This window comes from Oenanthe melanoleuca, chromosome 2 (assembly GCF_029582105.1).
Source record: "Oenanthe melanoleuca isolate GR-GAL-2019-014 chromosome 2, OMel1.0, whole genome shotgun sequence".
NCBI lineage: Eukaryota > Metazoa > Chordata > Aves > Passeriformes > Muscicapidae > Oenanthe > Oenanthe melanoleuca.
The window spans coordinates 66,682,627-66,708,630 of NC_079335.1; the positions used below are offsets into that span (position 1 = coordinate 66,682,627).

Here is a 26,004-nt window from a genome sequence, read left to right on the forward strand (position 1 = left end):
TTCAGTTCACAGACAAAAAGTATTTTAATCAAGAATATCAATGAATAATGACAATCCACTTTCAGAAAAAGCAAAGAAAGACACTTCTTTGGCCATGTAGAAGGAGCTGTGATGCAAATATATATTTTATCAGTGTAATAAATTCACTTCCCTAAAACTCTTTACCAAAAGAACATCCTTAAAGATATGTTCTGGTTTATTTGTCTGTTTTCTAACCTTTTTTACGTGCAGTATTTGACTGCAAACCTGCATTTTACAGTCTCTAGTGATTGAATCACTTCATCTTCTATAAACATCACAAGTTCAAAGAGCTTTCAGCATCTGAACTCCAACACAACATACAAACTAAAATAATTCATTGTCTAGAGACCATAACAAATTTTAATGTGCATTTACAGAGTAAACAGAGGGCTGAAGGGGGTCAAACCAGTCAAAGTGAAGATATGCATTACAAAATCCACACATTACTGAATTACAAACTAAAAAGTGTTGTTTTTTCAAAAAAGGAAATTAAGATGTTTCTTGGTGGCACGACACATAGATAATATTAAAAACTGACTTGCATGAGGACCAAAGTATGTCTACTCTGAAGTTATATCACACAGACTGTAAGCAATTTACAGAATTTAAGTTAGTTTTGCATATACAGGAGTTGCAAAATTAGAGAAAACACACTGAAATATAGAACGCACACACACAAAAAAAAAGGATGTATATATATATAAACCTCCACATAGTCATCAGGGGTTGGCCTAAGTTGTACTTGCCACCATTGAACAAGAAACAAACAGAATGACAGGGGAAAAAATCCCTAAGGGGAAGAAGAATAATGTATTGAAAAGCAGAAAGAAAAAAAATTTCAAAAGAAAAATATCCTCATATGTTTTTCAGAAACAACATTCCCTTGTCTGCTGAGCTCCTCTGTAGAATATATTTTCTCCTTCCTATTCCTCACACACACACACAAAAAAAAAAAAAGAAAAAGGAAAAAGAAAAGAAGAAAATAAAAAAAAGGCTTTTTGATAAAAATTTGTGTGTATTCTATTTATGTTAAATCCCTATGGTTTGTTTCCTTATTTGGCCTCTTTTTGCTCCCAGGCTGGAACGGTTCTTTCAGCGTAGGAAAACAAATGTCATCCATGGTTAATTCTGTAATACTGAGGACTTGCAGGCCAACCCCTGAGAAGTCAAGGATGAGGCTTCTCCTTGCCAAAAGAAAAGGAAACTAGGTCTTGCTGTTACAAAACGTTTGATTACATCACACCAGTTCTCTTCAAATGAAATATCAGTGATACGCCAAAGAAAATAAGATATATCAAGAAAACATGTGGGATCCTCTTCTTTTTTTATATTTATTTTATTTTATTTATTTAGTAATTTTGTTTGTACTTCCTGAAGAAGGTGCTCCTTGTGTAGAGATTTAGAGTACATTGGGTGCAGAGTGGTGGTTGGAGGTTAGGGTCAACTTTGCTGTCCGCTCCGTGGATTTTACAGGCGATTTGCTCTTTGCTTTAAGAAGAGAAAGTGATATTGGAAAAAGTCAGCACTTTTAGATTAAAGCAAAGCACCCTTCACAAAGCCACAAACAAGAAGCAGGACAGAAAGTCCATGGCTTGTAGCTATCCTCGCACCTGCGGAAGAAGTTATAAGATATTCGCTCATCTTGCAGATTTCCAATGCTCCTTATAAGGCTGTTTTAAACATATACATTTATTTATTTAATTAGCTCGCCAGGTTGGCTCTGGTGCCCATGAATGTCTTGGCATGCACTGCAAATAACAACACATACAAAGTATTTCAGTCCCAGGGAGGTTTTTTTGTGTTTTGATTTGCTTTTTTTTTTTTTTTTTCTTGTCTGTGTTTTTAAACAACATTACCCAATGAAACCATAAACCAAGAGGAACAAAGCCAAACACCTTCCACCTCAGAGTATTCTTTACAAAATCATTTCCAGCATCACATCATTGACTGCTAACAAAAAAGTCATCTAGTGACTAAAGAGTGTTTTCTTGTAAACCACAGGAGATACAGGCAAATGGCTGTGCTATTTACAAGGGGGAAACAGACTACTGCCAAAAGGTTTGGACTGCTTATTTTTGAGAAATCATATTGTCCCAGACTTTGCTTTCTTTTTTAAAAAGCTATGAAATCACTGGTCCATATAATTATTTATAAACCCATGACTTTATATTTAGTACGCTAGCAGAATAAAAGCATTCAGGGCTAGACTGATTAAATTGAAATGTTCACACACTAAGGGCATGAGTATTTAGTTGTCTTACATGCCAAGTCTCAATGCTAGATAACTCCCCATATCATACACAATTACATTCAGAATTTGAAACTAATTTAGTTGAGGTCAAACTTATAAATGTAATTTGCTAGCACTGAAAGTAAAAGTTCAGATTATAACAAGTTGATGCATGATTAATAGATTTTATATCTGTGTTGTATATTTGAAAAGGATAAATATTGTTGATGGTTAGAGGCATCAGTCCTACAACAGAGTAACAATGGTGTTATAAGCAATCCATTATAATTATAGACTTGTAAAAAATTGCTGTTTGTTTGGTTTTTAATCTATTAATCATGTATAAGATACTTTTGTAAAGAACTTAATATTAAACTAAATTATGGATTTCACTGCAACCCCCCAAAGCATATTTATCTTATCATAAGGAATATACACAACAAAAGCAAAAAGAAATCCAGGCAAGTGCTTGTTTTTTTTAAAGTTTTCAGATGTAACACCGTTCTCTGTATCTGCTAACTATAAGTGAAGCAAGAAATATTTCTGTTCCTGTCTTTAGTAATTTTTTTCCATCTTGAAACAGGGATTAAACTAAGTCACAGATTTTAGACAAACACTGCTTTGCTTTTGTAAATACATGGTGTGAGATGTTACATATGTAGTGGTTGCCTTAAAATATTCAGTCCTCTGTCACATACACAAGACTTCCTATGTAATAGTGATATTTCAATTAGGCATGAATTGCTAAATAAACGTTAACTTTTAAATGAAAACTTGTCTCAAAGACATTGCTAACATTTTTCCAAGAGAAGTCCAAGGGAACTTGGAGCTTAGTTTCTACTGAAAGATGTGAGTGGGAAGCCTACTGTTCTCTTGCCCGTCTGATAACATTACTTGTACTACACTGCCATGGTTTGCTGTGCTTCTCAGGACACTTCTTCTGTACTAACAACAAACAAATGCTCAAGCAAATTTGCTGCAACTTTCTCCTGTGTGTTGTTCTCACACAGATAGTATTAATGATCTTGAACCAAAGAGTTCTGGTTTTGGTTTTGGTTTTAATGCACATGACTTTGTTCTCTCACTCTACCAAAGCTCTCATTTGACAGATTTTTATGAAGGCTTTTCCTTCACCAACTAGGTTAGAAAAGCTTAGTTAGAATCTTTGTTAGTGTTAGATCATTTCCTGATGCATTGAATTATTTTTACTTGTTTTATTCCATTTAATATTTTTTCTTCTTGATTAAATCAAAGAAATATGTCTCAATACAACTCTAAAGAGGTCACTGGAGATACACTTCATCTGCACAGAATACATATAATGGAACTTGGAAGAATCTCATTAATGTATTTTAAAAGGATTTTTATAACAATGGTACAATTGAGATTTTAAAGCTGAAATGTGCAGAAGAGAAAAAGTATGATATAAAATAAGTTTAACTCAAAATATGTCACAGTGGGAAAAGCAGCACCATATCTGCAGACCAAATATTCTCTAATTTTTGTATTAATTTTGGTTTGTTTTTTTTTTAATAAGGAAATCTGGATATCCGCTAAATAGAGGAGTAATATATAATGTGCATTCATAACCTTTTTATTTATAATGTTCAGTTTCTGCATAAATCATTACTTTCCTCCAATTTATTTCACATGTTCTACATCCATGTTCTTCTCTAAACAGCAAGTCTGTTTATCTTGCAGGGGATTTAGATTAGAGTACATGCAGCAAGTGCATGCTAAAGCAATTCTGAACATACTGGAAAAAAATTAGGAGAAATAACAACTAAAACAATTTCAGTTTCTATGTGAAGAAAGCTGCTTTTAGGATTGTTGGAAAAAAACTGTAATAGACAGTGTCCTCAGCAAGGTTTTGGGAACTTTAGGTCTTTAGATCTTTGTCTGATTTAATAGTTTCCAAAATGCTGTTTAATCCAAACAGAGAAATTTTCAGTCATATATCAGCCCACATAAAATTGACTTGCAATATACAGCGACATATATGGACATTAGGTGAGCTCATCTTTTCAGATATACTTCATGACATAAAATTAAAGCTTTAGTATACACAGGTTTCATTTTTATTTTCCAGAGAATAAAGAATTGCATTTTTTCTTTCATGAACCTAAGTATTTGTTTAGATTTTGCAAGAGTGAAAGTTGCAAAGGTAGAAGAAGAACATAGCAAAACAGAAAGTAGCTTTTTCATATTTTTTCTCTTTTTATTCTGTTTTTTTTTTTTTTTTTTCTCATATTTTATTATTTTGTATATCATCTTGGAAAAAAATTGACAAAAAGTATCCATAAATTTGCATTTTGACTTAGAATCTGGAAGTCTTAGGGTGCTTAAATCAGAGACTCAATTCCACTGCATCCAAATTCAGACTTCCATGCAGGTGTATTTTGAGTCTACCATTCTGACTAGGACTTCAGTAGTATCACCTGAACTGTGAGCATGTTAATGTAAGTTGTCTATCTGGCTATGGATGTGCTAAACTGATTGCTCATTATCCCACCATTTCAAGCATTATTTTCTAATTAACATAATGAGAGCTAAAAGAAATTTTATTGCAGGTCAACAATACTGCATAAAGCTGGACTGCAATTATGTAATCCTCAAGGACAGTCACTCAGAAGAAGAACTGGCATGTAATGTGTGTGTGTATTATTTCTACATTATTAGTTAAACTCCACTTGATGCGTGGGTCTGACATTCTCACCACTCTCACAGTTTTGCCTGTCAGCCACAGGGATCCAGTTAAATTCTTCTTGTGAATATGTAAATCCTCATTAGTTGTCTTTTATTTCCTGCTCCTAACATATATCCAAAAGGGCAAATGTCCCTGAAATACTTAGCCTTCTCCTGTAAACAAATGCTATATTGCCAAAGGCATGTGATGATAATTTTTCATGCAACAACATGAACAATTAGTTCATGCCATTAAAGTGCTTGAAACTGGGTTTTATTCAAATTTATGATTTACTTAAATGTTAGGAGCACAAAGAAAAAAACAGTGATAAATAATTGTGACCTTAGTGTTTAAAATAAAAAATAAGTCTCTATCACAAATGCTTGTGTTTCAAGGATTATAGTGTATGAACCCCACAGCTAAACATCAATTTTGCTCTGTTAATGAAATTAATTTTAGAGCATCTAAGTATCAAATAAAGCCACCAGAAGTTACAAATTCTTAGTAAAATGCAACTGGTCAAAAAGGGAGTCACTCATTCCATGTCTGAATGCAGTCAGACATGACCCCTTGCCTTCACTAAGATATTGATCAGACAAAATTTGTGTCTGAAACGTGGGATTTGGGGACATAAGCAGAGATGGTTGATCAATTTTGCCCATTTATTTTTCACAACTGGATGAAACACTGAATTGTGAACAAAGAGCTGCCTCAGGAACTAAAATGTTAGCATCTTCTATTTTTAAGAGCACATCACATGATAAACCACCCTGGGTCTCAAACAGTTTGCATCTGCCAGAACTGAAGTTTAGCAAGTTTGGCATTCCTTGTGCTAAGGTTTAGGATTTCTCTGGGATGTAATAGCACTCAGCATTCTGAGCCTCAATACCTGTCAGAGCCTCTGAAAATTGTCTCCTTACAGTTGTGTGTACAAGGCACAGCATATTCTCATACAAATAACAGAAGGAATTTGAAAATTCAACAGCATTTCTTTAGTACTTTACTAAACATATAAGTTTAGTTAGAGTATCCTTGAGTTTTCTTTAAGTAGTAATCACAGGAGAGAGTAATGCCTCAGTAGTGTCCTGGATTTGTGTTAACCAGTAGAGGAGAAATACAGCCAGTCACACAAAAATTCATCCCAGCTTCTCTGTACTTATTACAATAGGCCAAAATATCAATACATATATTTCAGAGACAAATATTTGGGCTGTGCTGGGTATGGTGCTTCCATCTTTAAAGGCCTGGTTTTGCAACATTTAGTTTTGTTTCATACTGTTAAATTTTAAATACTCTTCTTGTCAGCCCCAGTTGAAACCACACAAAATCGTAATTTTGCATTATTTCCGTGTAAAGTAAGTAAAAGTTCACATGACACCTGCCTTAATTTTACTGGGGACATAAATTAACCATAAGATTACTTGAAGGATATTTGCAGTTATATTTCCATAAATTTAGGTAAAACCAAGTACAGCTGATTTTATTTGAAGTTTTATTTGAATATGTCTCACAAAGGTTTTCAATAAATAAATTCTTCCCCTCTGGTCTACCAATTGCTATCATTCTTATTTCTCTGAATTTCATAAATCACAATTGTGTATATATCTTCTGTAGTGATGGGATAAATATACCCTCATACTCAGGAAGAAATTTTCTTATCCACAAGTATAAAGTCCCCTTTTCCCTCTTTGGGGGAATGACTTCTCAACTGTGTTTTAGGGCTCAGTCATCTGTATTTGACTTTGGGGAACTGAATGACTGAATCAAGATAAGCAGTAAGTGTCACTCTTATTCAATAAAGACCCTTTAGCTTAGGCTTTTCCTCTACCTTTCTCCATTGGCTCTACAGTAATCAGCTTAAAATAGTGTGATTTGCTCATCACATACTGCAGAGGGCAAATGAATTTGTCTTACACACCAGAAGAAGTTTAGAACAGATTATTCAATTTCCCTGAAGACTTGGTATTCAGCATGTAGCTCTGTTCATCTGATGTCTACTCCTCTTCTGTTAGTGATGCCCAGAAGAAGACATGAGAAAGAGAGATGGGATTCTAGATGGATACTTAATCCTTAGCTTTTACTAGATAAGGCACCCAGAGGTGTTCAGTCTTGAAATGGGGCAAAAAAAGTTACAACTTTCCAACCCCAAACAGGGGAAAGAGCTCTTCCAGAAATCTGAGCCACAGTATCTTCTGTAGCCCTTGTGGGCTAAGGGAGGTCACAGCATTTACCTTGCTGCCAGCTGCACCTCAGGTCATGTTCTAATGCAAACTCAAGATGGAAATACTTGGAAGAGAAAAAAACTAAAGGAGACTTCAAATATTGGTGGCATGTAGGAAAAATGATACTTAGCTTCAGGCAGTGGTCCAGAATAAGCCATAGGACAACAGCAGTAGGAAAGGAGAAAGAAAGAGGAGTAGGACTTGAATAGCTTCTGCATTTTCACAATGCCAAGATGGACAGAAGTAGAATTAAAGGTATACTGGTGTGAAATAACCTGGAATTTTACATTCAGATCACTTTCTACATCATTCCTGAAATTAACTCCTTCCTAGGAACATTTAATTCTTGTAACTTTTGTCTTTCTACTAGAACATATCTGAGAGTCATCATTACCTGTTTAATTCTTTAAAAAGTGCTCTTGTTCATATCTCATTCTTAAACCTCGTGGGTAGAGCCAGGTTTGCTAATTGGGCCATCCTGCACTATGAAGAAGCTAAGAGAATCTCTAATGTCCTTCTCAAAGATGAAAACAAGATCACCAAAATGATTCAACCCTGTCATCCTTTTGCCTTGAGCAGACAGGAGGGAGGTGTGAGATCTTTAAACACATAATTAAAATAGGCAATTCATCAACATTTATAGATGTCTGTACTTTTCTGATGAAAACAGCCAAAAGTGACTGTTGAGTTTGAACACAGCTTTTCAGAAAGATTAAATGGCTAGTGTACTTGCCTCAGCCAATTTCTGCACCTTCCCTGACTTTCTCGGGAGAATGACATTCTGCCTACAGTCACAAATGTCCGAACATCGGCCATTTGTAGCAGACATCCTATTTCTCCTCCTTCCTTTAGCTGGTGTTTGGACTTGCAAAGTTTTAAAACCTTTTCACATGTGTAAGTAATGCATTGACTTCAGCTGTTTCTATTTCAGTGAGGGAGTACTTTTTGGGAAAATGGTTGCTAAAAGAGGTGCTCACATACAGTCTGTGAAATATCAATGTTAGCTATTTAAATAAAACTTGTGTGAGAAGGAGTCCAGGAAACAATGCCTACTGCAGTAGTTTAAAGCTGAGGCAGAGAGGTGCAAGATTAACCAAACACAATTGATAATTGGTATTGTTTCAGAACAACTGGCAGTAGGTTTTTTGACTGCTCTTATCAGCACTGGCCACTTTTTCCTCTTATTCTTCTCTTACATCCTATCTCTCAAAACCATGGATAAAAAATATCTTAGACATTTTTAAAGTGTGACAGAAAAAATATAAACTGGTGCATTTGCATTTATCTGTATGAAATGGCTGATTCTAAAGCAAATGCAGCATTTTCTGACTGTTCTGTGGTAACTCATCTTCTTCCTTACTTTTATATGCCCTATACTGAATGAATGTGGAATTTAGACTGTTCACAAATATGCTTGAATTGACTCTTTTTTTTGGTAGCCAGCTTGTGCTGTTGTAACTAAACATGACTCCAACACAACCTGCTCAGCATTTTTATAATGTGTATATAAATGTGTGTATATTTGATATACGCCACATTTAATTAAACAGTAAATGGAGCCATTTTTGAAATATACCATAAAGTTACAACAGGACTTTTATTTGAAGAAAAAGAGAATTACACTTGTCTTTTTGCCACTTTGCTTTTTGTATTTTGTTAATTCTTTCATCTACTGGAAAGAAAATTTAAGTGGCTGATACTTAATATTACACTATCATCTTTAATAGCACTGTCATGAAAAACATATAAAAAGAGGGGATTGTAACACAGATAGAATAAAAATTATGATTTTAAAAAAATATTTCAATATGTGACATGAGTACCCTTTTTCCCAGCTGTCACACCTGACACTTAGGCATATGTTTGGCATACAGTCAAACCCAATCTCCTGCTTATATCATTTATATAGGAGCTATTTTCATGGAATTAATCTAGATTTCCACTGGATGTGTGTTTTCTTCTATCTGATTCCTAGATGGTAAGTGTTTTGAGGCAGGGACCATTCCTCTTATCCTGTTTTCCTGGTGACTAATGCAGTTGTTATAGAGATCAGAACAATGTCTCTGACTAACAGAAGGTGCCTCTGTCTAAGAGCTATGACTCACAAGTTTTTAATGGGTTTAGCTGTAGCAGTTTAAGATGATAGTGCCTCCATCTCTCTGCCTCCTCCTATGGAAATTAAATCCCCAGTCATAGAAGTAATACAAGCAAACCCCATGCTAGCTCTTCACCTACCTCAATTTAAGAGCTCTGTGTTAGTTTATCAGCTGTCATAGATGCCTTTATGTTAGAGACTTGATACTGTGAACTAGGAAAGTTGAGCAGCTGTCACCTATTTCCTCCATGCAGATTTGGGGCAATAATTTCTGATTGGAGCAAGACAAATATTTTGTGTAGCATTTTAAACTCCTAGAGCTAAATCAGTGCTGACAATCTAAAGCCTTCACCCTTGTTATTTCTGTTTCGCAAATTAAAAATAAAATAAAATAAAAAAAAGGATGCAAATAAAAATTTAAAAATCACTCCTACAACTACAGTACACTAGTTTGAAAATGGTGGATTGTGAGAACAAAGCTCAAAGTATTTGTGCCAAATACATCTGAGATGTGGAATCAATCATAACCATGAAATCTCATTAATCAATATTCAAAGACTCTTTAGGGAAAAGGTCACTGAACAGTAGATATTGAACGTGTGGTAATAATTCAGAAAAGCACAAAATAGATAATTGACCTGTTATTTTGTCAGTGTTTCTGACAGGCACAAACCTATGTAGTTACACTATCTAATATTATAGTTCTACTAAAGGGCCTTGCACTCTCTGAATGTATAGCTCCCTGTGAGACTCAGTGCTAGTTCTTGGCTTCATGATTGATTTATTGTTGCTCCTTGACAAAGTATCTTGCCTTTTCAACTCTTTCTTTCACAGAATGAACCGGGGATGGATACACCATCTTCTGCAGTCTTGTTGAAGTAATTTTTATAATCCTTATAGCTCTGTGGCTGTGATTTGGTGGTCAAAATCCTCAGTCAATGTCACAGGAAACAACAGCAGCTGAGGTAGTAAAAGCATTAGAAATACAAATGACAGCAGAAGTAGCATCCAGATTTTTTCTTTGTATTTTTGTTGGTTGATGAACACACAGATTGAATGTTTGAAGCACTGTAAATGGGGCTGTGTAACTAACTTTCACACTTTTATTCACAGAAAATTAGGCAGCTTTTTTCCAAGATAGTAGCATTCGTGAGTAGGTGGGGGAACAAATTTCAGTGAGATGGATCTGACTAGAACACCCACACACAGACAGGATAACAATCTGCACTGCCAAAAAGTGCAGTGGCAAGTTCCTTATGATAGGGTAAAATGGAGTTTGGAGGACAGCCTTTTCTTCTCAAGGTAGGCAGCAAGATCTTTAGTTGCTCTTCAAATACCATCAGCTTTATCATCAACAAAGAAGAATTAATTGATCATTACTGTAGTGTAAATATAGTAACAGTCTCTGGAATATCTTTGGAGCTTTTAAATTATTTAATCAAATATAAAATCCCTCTCTAGGGAATAAGAAGATACTGAAATTGTTGAGCTTTCTAGCTAGTCTAGGCTAAGGTTTCAAAAAGAAACATTAGATAAAAGTTAATCAAAGGTGAAGAAAAAACATTCAGAAAAAAAATGAAGCAACAAAACCCATTATCAAGGATGCCGTCTTCCCCTGAATCTGTGAGCTGAAAAGAGCAGTTTTCAGGTGTTTTCCTTCTCTTCATTCTGTTCCCAGAAACCTTCACTGTCCTAAAGTTTTTCAGGTAGTACAAGCAGGGCAAAGCTTCAATTCTTCTCAAATTATGAGTAGAAGTGAATTAATCTTCATCATCATCCTTTAGCCAATTTTTTTGCTATTTTAGATGAATGACATCCTTTAGACTTCAGCAGAGTTGTATCTGTTCCAGCCAGCAGATAATTGCACCCATTCTTTTTCATTTTATGTGATGCAAAGGATTTTCATAATGAAGTAGGGCACCATAGATGGGAAACTTCCTGCTTCTCATCCGAAAAAAGCGAAAATATCCTCAGTTTTGCTGCATATCTGTCAAGTAACAAATGGGTTGTGTTCTGAAGCAAGGAAATCCCATCAGTTATTTCAAGAGCAGGCCCTGTCACATATGCTGCAATCTCTGATGACCCAGTGCAATCTGTCTGATTGTGAAGCAATGAAAAGCAATTTGAGTGAGCTGACAAACAAATTATACACAGCTTCCCCCACCCTTTTTCTTCTCTTCTTCCTTTATTTTCTTCTCTTTTTTTACTGATTGTGTGCCCACCTGCAATCTTTCTAGTGGTATTTACCAAAGAAAGTTGTATCAGGTATGTAGAACAGAACTACTGTGATTCTGCTACTCTGGGAGCTCTTGAGTGGTCTCCTACCAGACCTCTGTATGTGAATTTTGTTCTAAACGTGAGGTTAGTCTGAAAGGTTCATTTTTAAACAGCTAAAAGAAAGGAAGATATATGATTAAGTATATATGTAGCAATGATAGACAGTGTCACTAGAAGAATAGGAAATATCTCAGTACATGTGCATTATACAAACTGCAATACAGATTGGTAAAGGGCAAAATTATTTTCTTTGTACATTTAGTTTCAACTGTGTCTGTTCTCACTGCTTTAAGACTGGCTTCATAAGAGAAAAGTAACTAATGCAGCATCCAAATACCATAATTTTTACAGAAATATGAGTTACAGTGATGCTGTCATATATTTAATAACAAATTCCATTATTGTTTCAAGAAATTTCAGAAGATAATTATTTTCTCTTGTGACTTATTATTAGTGTTTAACCATGGGCATAACTAAGGTTACAAATAATATCTCTGATTTCAGAAAGAATATGTTTGTAATAAAGTATACCCAACTGATCAGTCTGGTATGGGCACATGTGGAATTGCACAACTGCTAAAACTTGTAGAAAAAGAAAAAGGAACAAGTAGTGGCTGGTGATTGCTTTCTCTTAATTTTTCAACCTGTGCTTTTATAAGAGGAATAGAAATGAATAGAAATTGGCAGTGGTTTGGTATCAGTGATTGTTACAAAACCAGGGATGGTTACCAAAAGTAGATAATATTGTGCTTGTGACAGGAGTTAGAACTGCAGATACACCAAGAAGAGTTTGTTTCTGGGTCTAGGTAAACTAAGCACTAGGAACAGGATTTTAAGTACTTGTATGCAAGTATTAGAAATTAGGATGTGGGTTTTTTTTTAAAGAAACACAAGGCATTATTGAGTTGATTTTGTGTTGGAAATCATGGCCTTAAAAAAAGAGTAGAGGGTTAGCTGCTATAATGACATTGCTTTGTCAATGAATTTATTCAGAGCATATTAGCCCTTCTCAGAATACGTTTACAGTTTCAAGGTCAAGAGCTAACTAGTTATTAGGGCTACATCAACTAACATGGTTTGAATTGATTCTATTATTTTGAGAACATAAAGAAGCAGAGCAGCATAGTTTCATGAAGAGGAAATCAAACTGTGTATTTCAAGTAAAAACAGAGAATGAAGTCTATATACAGGTGCAATTTGGAATAGTGTTTTTGCAAAGTATTTCTGAGAACAGCTGAATAAGGTTCAGAACAAGAAGAACAAAACTGTCATTGGGGTTTTGCTTTCATGAAGTCCAAAGGAAACAGACATGACTTTGCTATGCCACAATCACAATAATGGTTGGTGCCTCCCAACCTTATGTGTACTCAGTTTCTAAAACAGTAACTATAAAAGCCAGAGTTTCTTCAAGGGCAGAAAGCAGTAGTGGTGACTGTCACCTTGGTGGAGGCTAGAGCTGACATTTTGTTCCTTTGCTTTGAGAGCAGATGGAACATAAATTAAAAGAATGAAAAAAACCACTACATGGAAACTAGTTTATGTCCTAAAAGATTGCAAATTGGACATAAAATAATGACAAAAGTTTCCTAGATTCTCTAGATAAAAATGGAGACAGGAAATAATGTCCTCAGTTTATCAGTATGAACAGACTGAAGAAAAAAAAATTATCCTTTTTTTTTTTTGCATTCATGCCTGATGATAAGCTTCTCAGTGTGATTTATGATGCCAAGAATCCAGGTCATTCTGCTTAGGTAAGTACCACCTTCTCCTTTGAGCTACTTTTCAAGCCACCCGTTGGAACTCTGCCATCATCACAGGAAGTTCTGGCAGTAGACTGCTTAATAGATGAATTTGTTACTTCATGAAAGAACAAAAAGTTGCTAGAAATAGGCAGAGTCTGTATATAAGCAGGCAGAAAATTGACCTAATTGTCACTTCTTCATCTGTAATTCTCTGAGACTGATCTTGAGTCTGAAAAGCAACTAATGGCTTTGAGTGCTTTAACAGAGCGTTGGCAGAACAGGAAGAGCTGGGGGGATAGTCTCAGCACAACAATTCTTCAGCTGGTTTTGTTGCTATAAATGTTGACTGATTTGAATGCAGGCTTAGATTTGTATCCATGAAACAATGGCATTTGCTGCAGCTTGGAGATTATTTACTTCCTTTCACCTGCATTCACTTTAGCTCTTGGACCCCTTTAATTCCTTAGAATTCCAAAGCTTTGTCATAACTCTGTACTTTTACCTTGGACTAAGATAGGTTGTTCTGAATTCTTCAGGAAATAAAAATGTCTGTCACTCCACCTGTGTAGGGCATTTTTTGGATGTATGCAGATTACTCTGGCAAATTACTCAGATTCCTATTAAGCTGTAATGGGTTATTTCATTTGCTGCAGCCCATAATTACGAAATGAAAGGGTCAGGCTGTGTTGGCTTTGACTTCTGTTTTCCTGACTTTTTGACTTTGAGATAGTTATTTAGTTCTTCTTAGTATATTATGTGAAGACTCTCTGTGGGAGATGTTCTCATTAGCTATTTCTTCCTGTATTGAATCGCCATTATTCAGCTTACAGTAATAAATATATATTTTTTTACACACTGATAATATTTTTCAGAGCGGTGCAAAATGCTGAAAGGGCCTCATAGCACTTTAATTTGTCAGCTGTGGCTATATAGCTCCCTGACAATTATCACAGATATTCTTACTTCTGAGCAAAGTAAGAGAATAGAAGAAATATCTGCTCAGTTGGGAAGTGCTGATGTTTTAAAATGGTAGTGACTGTAAAATGCTCTTATAGTGCTACATAGTAAATATCTATTGTTAAGAAATAAACAACATTCTGCAATGTATTTCAGGATATAAGAAGTAGAGTATTATCTACATTTTCAAAATAAATTTTGGGGAAAAATATTCACATAATCAGTCAATTTTTCATATATTAGTAGCTAAGTTCTTCAGCAGTAGCTGAATACAGAATTCCCAATAATTCCACAGTGTCATGTTTCCCATTTTAAATGTATTTCACAATAATTTGTGACCATGGCAGTAAAATTTATTGTTTGCCAATAACTACATACCAGCTCTCTATACTGGAGAATATTTGATACAATTACCCATGATTAATAGTACTTTTCTCTTCAAGCATTAGTGCTGAAGTCAATGTTTTACTCAACATGAACAAACATCACAACTGGTACGTCTTTCATGTACAAATATGTACTTAATTATGATACATTTGTATTCAAGCACATTTGTAGGTTCTAGGCTGGCTGGATACATTGCTTACATGTAATGAAATCACACAGCAGTGCATGCATAAACATGGTTAGCATGATGCTAAAGAGGGGAAGACTTTCTCATTCAAGTAAGGAGTTTGTGTTGATTCTGCATCATAAAAAGACAGACAGACAGACATCTATGACAACTCATTCCTGCTTTCTGACATCTCACAACTGACATATTCCCTCCCTCAGCTGAAGCTGCTCTTCTAAGCTAGATAAAACTAAAACTCCCCACTTCTATGTGTTCCTGTGGGTATTTTAATTACTGTAGAACAACTGTAAAATGGAATGAAAATCCATATCTCACCACATCTGGAAGGCCAAGATATTCTCAAGTAAAGGAAAGCAATCTTGGTTCTCAATTGTTGAACTGACGTTTAAAATCTGATGTCAAAAATCTCACCAATCATTTGGTGTAGGAAGTGACCATTAAATTGAAATTAAGCATATGAGTGATTTCTGGTACACTTTTATTTCTTCAGTAGATAAACTACACCTCTGATGAATGCAGCATTTGTCTGTGCTTTGTTATAAAATATGAACTAATAAACTAAATTATATTTAATTTGTTCAATTTTTAAAGTATTTATTATTAGGATTGTCTGTACTTGATCCGCATTAATCCTTGCTCAAGTAAAAAATTAAAGATTATTTTCTTCTTTTTTTTTTTTAACGGGGACCTTTCCATGTAATAACCTACAAGATCACAGATAAGAAATGTCCAGTAATCAGCCAAGACATTGCTTGGACTGGACATAAACGATACTATAGAAAACATTATATATCCAAAATAATTTACTGGATTAGCTGTTTTGTGCACACTTTGGTTGCAATGCAGTATAGTCTGTTGCTACATATTTCATAAACCTCTGACTATTTTAATTTATTTCATGTAGGATGGAACAGAAAGCAGAGTTTTCTCTCTATTTTCTTTGAAATGTATGAGCCAAATTGAAAATAAGAAGTATATACATTTATCTGAAAGGAAAACCCTGGCAGAACGGTAGTTTTAAATCAAGTGAAGCGTTTTTTTCCTTCTCACAGCTTAGATATTTTTGGAAGAGCTTAAAATGAAGTTGGCTCCATTTTAGGGACAGAAAACTGAATGTAACTTACATAAATTTTAAAAAGTGTATGCAGAGGTAAAATAGTGATAGTATATGCATCACCTTTTTTAACAGCAATAAGAATTTTTATATGAACGATTGTATTGTTCCAATTTGTAAGGAAATACATTTTCCTTAAAAAAAACTCTAACTTTTCTTGCTTGTAACTTTGAAGTGATTTCACAATAGGTGTGCTATGAAATTTGTTGTATTCAATTTTTGATTTAAGAACACACTAGCAGAAAAAATGATGCATCAGAGTTAATTAGTTTCCATTATATATTTTAAGGCAGATTGTGATTTTGTGCCTTACATTGGCCCTTGGTGTAAATAGAAGTAACTCAGAAACCCTTAAACTTGCACAGTTTGTTTTCCAGAGGATATTTAATCATTTACAACATCTCAGTTTTTTATCTTGTCCATTTCTCTATTGCCATCATATAGAACTGCACCTACTATATATTCATGTACCTTTGCATAACTGTGAATTTTACAGTATCAATGTAGGAAATGAAGACTGATATTGAGTATAGGTTATATATGCAGTGCTGAACAAAATCTCCCCAACAAAATTCATAGAATGTTAATTTCTACCTGACAGACAATGGAGGCATTGCTATTTTAACCCTTGATTCAAAGCCAGTGATCAAGCATCTGAAGATTACAAACACACATTCTCTGTCACACCCACAGTCTTTCTGAAGCCTACAGAACAGAGAAACTATCTGGTGTATCTAAGACCTGCTTAGATTTAGAAGTCAAGTTCCTTATGGAAATAGGATTGATAGTGAAAATAGATTAATTTTAACAAATGCTGAAGATATAAGTTAGGTGACTGGTGTAAAATAACTTAGGAAGAAAAACATCTGGATGAGTGTTGTATTTAATTTATCATGCACAGACATCTTAAAATGAGATGAATCATTCTCTGACACGCCCCTCTATATACACTACAGGGAAAACTAGACTTTGATTTGGGAGCTAGCCTTAGGTGGGTAAAACTGGTAGAGATAAAATCCATGTATGGAAGTTTAAATTTTTCTGCTTTTTTTCTGCTCAGAAATTTATTCTTCAGATTTTAGGAAGTAAAGAGATAGCAGGAAGAATAGAACCAGAGAGAAAGAGGAACAAATGAGCACCACACTCTTCCTAGTCACAATTCCTGGTTACCTCATGGTTTAGCCTCCTTTTACATGCTGGTAAGTAATCAAAGGAAAGCTCAAAATGCTTTACCATACCTGATTGTGGACTTTGTTTGGGGATTTTGGCTGCTGCTTCGGGGCTGGAGGTGGCACGTACACGCTGATTGGCAGAATGGTGGATGCTGCTTGGGGCTGCTGCTGAGATGTTTTTACGAGGTTTCATGTCTTGCAGCCACATTGGGGACGCCTCAAAGGCTTGCATTCGCCGAGAGTGGCTGTTAGCATTGACTTTGAGAAATGCCTGGGCCTTGTATTCCTGAAGGTCTCCATAGTTGGCATCGGTCACCCTGCACTCATACAAGCCTTCATCCTTTTTCCTCACTTTTGAAATCTGCAGCTTGTGGGAGATGTCATTCCCTTGTACTTTCACTGTCTGCAAATTTTCCAGGAAAAAAAACAAAAAACAAAAAACAAAAAACAGAGAAAAAAACATTGTCATTAATTCTTTTTTCTTAGGAGAAACTCTATGGGCATAGCACTAATTTACTCAATGGTGTGATTTTGTGCTTACTGCAGGGAAGTTACATCAGGGATGAGTATGGCTAATTGCATCTATGAGGATGCCTGACATCATCTTTCCAAATCTGCTTAGATGGTTTGCACTGAAATCTAATTAACCTCAGAAAAAAAACCCAAACTACCATGTTCATTCCAATTAATTGCTTAAGATCATGAACATTCTTAATGAGCTTTCTTATGTAAACCTAGTATCCTTGCAGCTCATTGGTTAAACCTTTCCAGTTACTTGGCTTTATTGAATAATTCAGTTTCTGAACTAGTGCATTAACAATTTTGTTGGAGATGTTTGCCAAGATTTAAACTATATTAATAACTATTAATTAGATTAGCTCATACTTTTTGCTACACTGAAACTATATTTTACATTCAGTTTGACTCCATCAAGTGTGTCTAAACTTTTGGTATATTTTTCTGTTAATGAAAACAAGCTATATTGTGCCAGGTTGTTTCTTTTGTCTTGGTTATCTGTGTACTTATTAGAAGCACATATTCATAATTGTTTGAAGAGGTATCAGCTAAAATAAGACTCCTGATTTATTTTTAATTATTTCTAATACCTGAGGACAGCATAACATATTTTTATTTCAGATAATTAAAACACACATGAGTAAATTATACGTCCAGAAACGTGTGAAAGGTATTAAGATGCACGGGGAAAAGTTAACACAGCTTCCTTTCTGTATGTTCATCACCTTAGAGAATTGATATTTAATTAATTTTCTATTACTCTCTATCTGAATTAATATCTGTTGCCCCACAGGAAGCCAGTTAAAAGTTACTCAGTGTGATATAAATCAGCTTTAAAGAACTTCTGAACCTGGTTTACTTCCACCAGAACATAAACATGGATGCAAAGGTTGTTTTGTGTTGTATCAATGACAGCCAACAAGGAGACATCAAGATGATCAGTACATGGTAGATCACAAAAAATAGAGAACTGATAGATTGAAGCTAGGCATATCTTACTGGGGATTATACCATATACTGCTTCTGACAGCTTGGCCTGCTGTAGTAACCAGTGTTGGCAAAGCACCTATTCTTCCTTCTTGATAAATGGCAGAGCAACACTCATGCATATGTCATTGCTTTAAGGTACTGATGGACTTTATAGCCTGCTGTGTTGTACCCAGCTCTGAATTTATACTTGGCAAACTGAGCTGAAAGTATGGATTACATGCTTACAGGCATAATGTATGCAATATTAATTGCACAGAAAATGTTGGATAGTTACTTAAATCTTATTCAGTAATAATACATCTCTACTGAACAATTAATGTTCAGCAAACGGATTAAAGAAGATTTATATGAATGGAAAGAGGATTGGTAGGTCATATTGCACCTTCATTTGTTCCTATGCAAGAGCCATGAAGTTAACAGTGCTGCATAGCCCTGGTGGAAAAGAGAATTGTTTTTGACTTTTGCATTTGAAATTTGTTTGAAATTGCTGCAGGCAACACATATGCGTGTTTTCAGTTTGTGCTGCTTTATCATTTATAACAGATAGAAATGGTGTATTTCAGCACACATGTAGCATTTTAAAAATATTTATTAAATGTACTTTAGCTTTCTCTTCATGATTATAATTTACATTAGTACTAATGGGGCTGTGTAAGCTTTATTAAAAAAAAAAAAAAAAGAGAGAAAAAAACCCACCAGGCTACCTTTGTAAGAAGTAGGTAAAAAGTACATTTAGACATCTACATAATGCTGAGTATTTTTATTACAAATATAAATGTTTTATGCAAGCTTATAGGAGCACGGTAGATACCTTCTCATGAATTATTATTACACATAATGAAAGAGATTTGTAACTTCAAAGATGAGACAAGCTCTACAGTCTATATTGTGTCTCAGTTCTTATGGCTTACTTCAGGGATTTCAAATGAGCCAGTATTGATAAGGAATGAATTATCTGCTAGCCCTATATCAAGTGGAATAGTATCCAAGGACCACATGTTGAGCATCATTTGTAAGACAGTCTACAAATGCAACTGAAGATGTGGTCCATGAGACAAAGTTTCTAGTCGAGGGTGAGAAGAATTACAGAAAATGTAAGTATGGCTAGAATATGTCTTGTATTGAACACAGCATACCTGATTTCTCATTTACAAATGCCTCTCAGCTATATTTAGGTGCACTTTGACCTGATGTAGTTATTTGGTTTATTATTAGTAGGCATCAAGAAACAGCAGAGTAAAGGATTTGTCAATAATTATTCCCCTTTATTTGTTGCTGTTTTAAGCTTTGCTGGTACTTAAAGCCTTGTCTGCAGCTAAAAAGCACTTCCAAAGAGATTGTACCAGAGAAAGGGAAAACCCCTCTGGGCTCAAAGGGAATATTCATACTGCAGTATCTGCTAAGTATCTGTGTCTTTCCACTGCAGTGAGCACCACACCATCATTCCACCACCATACATTTCTCGGGATGCTGAGGGAGGAGGATCTGACCTATTCTGAGGTCAGAAGCAGCCTTCTGGCTGTGCCTGACTCAGGGCACGAGTCGGCTGTGGAAGGCATTCTCTCCTTGCAGGGAGCAGCTGGAAGGGGAATGGAGCAACGCTGCTTTATAATTCTGTTGAGATAAGATTCTGGTTTAATCTTCAAGCAGCAGATTGGTAACTCTGGTGTCAGAATCTCATTTTCGTGAAACAGAGTCTCAGTGGCCAAGAGTTGAGATTACTCCCAATGGGGAGGTTTTTGTCCAAAGCCTTTCTGATCTTTCTTTCTGCAAGTGGGTACAGCCTGAGAAAATACCCATTTAAGCAGTTGCACACCCCCTAAAGGAAAGTGCAGCTTCATGGACAAATTTCAGCCTTAAAAGCAACTTTGGAGTGCTGAGGCAGACTCAGCAGTTACCCAGGTAAATGAAAACAAGAAATGCAAGGATGGGTGCAGGCTGAATTCTTCACAAGGTACAAACAGGGTCTGCCAATGGGTCTATGCCTCCATGTCCAAGGGGATGGGGATCCGCATGGGGAATGGCTGTCCTGACACCCTCTGCCAGGGCTGCCAAGGAGGTAGTCACAGAATTACAGAATCACCTACTTAGGTTGGAAAAGACCTCTACGACCATCGAGCCCAACCGCAGAGCTGCGGGCTCGCGGTGCGGATGGGGAGGCGATGCGGGGCAGGGACGGACCCGGCGCTCGGGGGCGGGGTGAGCCCTGACTGGGGAGGGGACCCCGGCGGCGGGACTGCCCGCGCCCCGCGGCGACACTTACGCTGATCTTCGTGCCGTCGCTGTCCAGGTCCCGCTCGGGCAGGAGCTCCACCTGCAGGGAGAGCAGAGCCGCCGTGGGTCTCCGGCCCCCGCCCCGCTCCCGATCCCGATCCCGATCCCGCTCCCGCTCCCGCCCGCCGCGGAGCCCGAGGAGCGGCGCGCCGCGCCTGCCACCTGCGGGCCGCGCCGGGGACAGCCGGGGACAGCCGGGGGAGAGCTGGGGACAGCCGGGGGACAGCCGGGGGACAGCCGGGAGAGATCCGGGTGCAGCCGGCGGAGAGCTGGGGACAGCCGGGGACAGCTGAGGGGCAGCCGGGGAGCACCGGCACAGGCGGCCGAGGGGCGCGGACCCGCGGAACCTCCGCCCTCCCGCCTCGCATGGGTTTCTTGTGCCGGACCCGGTGAGGAGATAGGGAGGAGCGTCCCCGGGTGGCGGTGTTAGTGGACATGGCCCTTCCCGTCCCGCTCAGAAGGGTGAAATCACGCTGTTGGCTGATTTCGGGTTTTTACTTCTTTAGGGAAATGGGTTTCCCCCCTGCCTCCCCCGCCCCCTTCTGCGTGTGCCCTCCTGTGGCAGCTGCATACGGAGTTAGGGCTGCCAGCTCCACTGCGCTAGCTGGGAATGGGAAGGCACGTGTGGGATCTTGCCACATGGGAAATACAAAATTCTCACAAGGAGTGATCTTTATACAGCTGCTTTCCAAGAGAAGATGAAATAGGAAAAAGCAACAATAAAATAAAATAATAATAATTAAAAAACAAACAAACAAACAAACAACAAAAAAAGAACAACAAAAAAAAAAAAAAAAAAAAAAAAAAAAAAAAAAAAAAAAACGGGGGTGGGGACTGGGGGAATAGACTTTGGAAAACATGTGTGGTTTTGTGAACAGCCCTAGTTACATTGTGGAAATGACAGGCACCAAAGGCATCAACCCCTGAGGTTGGCATTTTTCTCTGCAGGTTCCTGCTCTCTTATTTCATAGTCAAAATTAAGTCCCTAGGGAGACAGAGAACCTCTCTCTGCTCCTTCCCTTTCCTCTTCCCTTCTTTTCTTCTCCTGTTTCCTCCCCATCCTCTCAGTAGCATTCTCCAGATGGTTTTAGGAGCCCATGGCAGAGGATCAGTACCTGAGTGCCTGTCACTTCAGCTCCAGCCTCTTGGTCCTCAGCTGCCCGCAGAAACCACCACTGGATCTCAAGGTACACCGAAGTAGAGCCACTTTGGAAAGCACAAGACATCTCCACGTTCTGCCCTTCAGTGGCCGTGACATTTCGGGGAAACTCTGTGAATTTTGCTGTAAAACAAATGCATAACATGTTGCTACCTTCTAATCGTTTATGCTCTGCTTCTTGTGGTCTTTTTTTATTGTTTCCTCCCCCCGCCTCCCTTTTTTTCTCTGTTTTCTTTTCTTATTCCCACTCCTTTAACTTCCCCCCTACCCCTCCCCCCGAGTTCTCCACACATTATCTCCCCTGGTTTTTCACACACCCAGGTATGTTTTTCCTTCCTTATGCACAAATCCACCCTCTTTACACTCTCAATTCTGCTCATGGGAAATGCTATAGATCCCCCTGCTTGCTCCCATGAGCTGGTGAAGTTTCACATAATTAGGTCTGAATACCCTTGGGCAGAATGCAGTATTTCACCAGACTCACTGAGGGATTTTGTACAAGACCACTTTAGGAGAGGGAAAAAGATCAGATGATTTATGGTATTTTGTGGGGCTGAGCTGTAGACTCTGTTAACGCTGTTAAGCGTTCCACAGCCAGCTGAAGCAGCTGTTGGCACAGGCACCTCTGGGTACTCTTGTGAGTGAATGTCACAATCACTCGTCAAATGTCCTAGTCAAAGGCTTTACCTGACTTAGCTACTCAGATTCTGAGAACCTCTGCTTGCATAATCAGACCAAAAATCATTTCACCTCCTGTTTCTCAGTCCCAGCAGACACTTTCTAGAACTAACCTTCATATTTCTATCTCAGTCCTTCAACACACAGGATCTGTCCTTTTCAGTTTACCACTGCTAGACATTGTCCATGACATCAGTAATTCTTTAAGTATCAGTCTTTACTTCTTTCTCATCCTTCCTATCACTCACTTTAAAATTGTGCAACATAATGAATCATGATAGTCAAGTGAGGGGGACTGCAGACAAACAATCTAATAAATAAATGCTGTGTTTCAAGAAGAGGAAAATTTGGAAAGACTCTGCAGTATCGCTTTCTGTTATGAGTTGCTACAGATTGACTAGGGCATATTATGATCTGAAGGAAATGTGATGCGAAAGAAATATTGCTCATTGTCTCCTCCCCTCTTCCCCTCTCTTTATACAGTCTTCCTAGCCAACCTGGAATTGGTGGGATAATTTGGTAACCAGTGTTACTTCGCTTTCCTCTTACATTTGTGCCTGGCAACAAATACTTTCAAGGCTTCTAGCTTTATATTCCACGGTGCCCGTTTCTCTGACCCCACCCCCACCAGCCAGCCATTGCTAGTCGCCGAGTTAAACTGCCAGAAGGACGGTGCATTTTGTGTGTTCGGGGCTAGTAAGTTTGTTTTGGTTTGTTTTTTTGGTGGGTGGTTTTTTTTTTTTTTTTCAGTTTGCTCCTTGTCTCCCCTCTTGGTCAGTACGCGTGAGCGGCTTGGGGACACGGAGGGGAACAGTGGGGGCATCCCCCCGGCGGCAGCGCCAGGCGCAAAGCCGCGGGCGGCGGGAGGGGCGGCAGGAGCGGGAGCGGGAGTGGGAGCAGGAGCGGGAGCGGGACCAGGGGCAGGAGCGGGAGCAGGAGTAAGAGCGGGTGCAGGAGCGGGAGCAGGGGCAGGAGCGGGAGCGGGAGCGGGAGCAGGAGCGGGAACAGGAGCAGGGGCAGGAGAAGAAGCAGGGGCAGGAGCGGGAACAGGAGCAGGGGCAGGAGAAGAAGCAGGGGCAGGAGCGGGAGCGGGAGCAGGAGCAGGAGCAGGGGCAGGAGCAGGAGCAGGAGCAGGGGCAGGAGCAGGAGCAGGGGCAGGAGCAGGAGCAGGGGCAGGAGCAGGGGCAGGAGCAGGAGCAGGGGCAGGGGCAGGAGCAGAGGCAGGAGCAGAGGCAGGAGCAGGAGCAGGGGCAGGGGCAGGGGCAGGAGCAGAAGCAGGAGCGGGAGCAGGAGCAGAAGCAGGAGCAGAGGCAGAGGCAGGAGCAGGAGCAGGAGCAGGGGCAGGGGCAGGAGCAGAGGCAGGAGCGGGAGCAGAGGCAGGAGCAGGAGCAGGAGCAGGGGCAGGAGCAGGAGCAGGGGCAGGAGCAGAAGCGGGGGCAGGAGCAGGAGCAGGGGCAGGAGCAGAGGCAGGAGCAGGGGCAGGAGCGGGAGCGGGAGCAGGGGCAGGAGCAGGGGCAGGAGCAGGAGCAGAGGCAGGAGCAGGGGCAGGAGCGGGAGCGGGAGCAGGAGCAGGAGCAGAGGCAGGAGCGGGAGCGGGAGCGGGAGCAGGAGCAGGGGCAGGAGCAGGAGCAGGGGCCGGAGCAGGGGCAGGACCGGGAGCAGGAGCAGGGGCAGGCGGGGGCGGCGGCCCGGTCTGGATCTGTCCATGGTGCTGACGGCGGCGCCGCAGCCTCGGGGTCCCGAGCAACCCGCTCCTGCAGCGCCGGGGCTGCTTGGAATGCAAGGCGCGCCTTTCGGCGGAGAGGGAGGGGGGAAGGCGACGGGGTGGGGGAGGTATTCAAAGAAGTCGATTTTGTCTTTTTCTCTCTCTTCTCTTTTTTTTTTTTTTTTTTTTTTTTTTTTTTTTTTTTTTTTTTTTTGGTGTGGGGATAGTGGTAGAAATGCCCATAGTCACGGAATAGGAATGAAGGTCTGACTCTGAGGATTGCAGGATAGGAGAGGAAAGGGAGCACAGCACGGAAGGAGACTGCAATATTTTAAGAGAAGCTGTAGGCTTAGCCAGCCGGTACTTGGTCTGAACGCAATAATTATGCATGCACGGATAGGTGTTTATTGTATGCAAACATGCCTATATAACAACATGCACAACCCAAACACATGCATGTCTATTCTCCAGCACCCCTCACTCTTCTGCAAGGTGCCTGTTATTTCCCCCTTTGAATTTAAGTAAAGGAAGCCTTTTATATTTCTACTTTGGGAAAACTTCTCACTTCTTTTCCTATTTACAGACAATTTTGTCTGTAGAAACCAAATGTAAACCTGATGCTTGGTGTCCTCATCTCTTACACATTTTCGTTCTTTTCCTTCTTTTCCCCTTTCTTCCTTTCCTCCCACGACCGGTCCCCCCCCCCACCCCCCAATCCTGTTCTTAGTCTATTTTAGCTTAGCAAACCAGACACACAAATTTTTGGCAGTAAGTGATCTTACCTTGGGTAGAAAGTCCTTGTTGAATATACATAACTGAAAAGAAAATGAATCCAATATAAGCTAGAAAGATCCCCATCATTCCAAGATGAAGAAGTCACATCAGGGAAAAAAAAAAAAAAAAAAAGCCAAAGTTGTCCTCAAAAACAAAGAACTGATATATAAGTGTATGTATGTATTTCAAATATCTGACCAGAGAGAAATTTGCAGTGTTACAAAAAGGCTCTGTATTGTAGCCCTAGCTGCGACACTGGCAGCATTCTGCTGCTCAGTGGAGTCTTTTTCTTTGAGAAGAGCGAGTATTGCAATACAGTGTGGTTCAGATGAGCTGTCTCAGGCGCTGTGTTGCTTGAAGTCCAGATACAGACTAAAAAAAACCACAAACCGTTGAAAAGTGAGTATCAGCTGCCTTCTGTGCCTTTTTTCAGCTACCTGGCAGCTTCGTCCAACGTCAGCTCTTGCTGCTCAGGATGGCGTGATGACTGCCCTCCCTACACACTGATCCAGCTTGGGAAGAGAGGAGTAGGGGAAAAAAAAGGAGGGGGGGGTGGGGGGGGAGGGAAAGAGAAGTCTACAGTGCTTGTATTGCTACAACTTTTTCTTCTAATGGCTGCAATAATGTCTTTAACCCTTCCCTCTCCCTCCCCATACTCTACACCTCTACCTGTTTTAACTTCTACTGCCTCTGATGCCGGGGTAAATCTGTGCATTTTTTGGTGAGGCTTTTTTTTTGTTTCTTTCTCTGGATTTTTTTTTTCTGAGTAGTGTACTGCTTATGACAGAGGGAGCTTTTATTGTACTGATGTAATCTTT

General features: G+C 38.9%; 1 protein-coding gene across 3 annotated transcripts; it reads right to left on the reverse strand.

Annotated features, from left to right (window-relative positions):
- VSTM2A (V-set and transmembrane domain containing 2A) lies at positions 1-25,796 on the reverse strand. 3 transcript variants are annotated; one of them, XM_056485626.1, is made up of 5 exons: positions 25,195-25,796; positions 21,986-22,152; positions 20,860-20,910; positions 17,157-17,493; positions 1-1,509 (listed from the first exon to the last, which is right to left on the reverse strand). In XM_056485626.1, exons 1-5 carry the CDS (start codon positions 25,271-25,273, stop codon positions 1,421-1,423), a joined length of 723 nt encoding a protein of 240 aa, XP_056341601.1. In that variant the 5' UTR covers positions 25,274-25,796; the 3' UTR covers positions 1-1,420. The 3 variants fall into 3 exon arrangements, with proteins under 3 accessions (XP_056341601.1, XP_056341602.1, XP_056341604.1); XM_056485627.1 differs by having other exon boundaries at positions 1-1,631; positions 25,195-25,691; XM_056485629.1 differs by having other exon boundaries at positions 1-1,769; positions 25,195-25,691.
- Between the last annotated feature and the right edge of the window lie 208 nt (positions 25,797-26,004).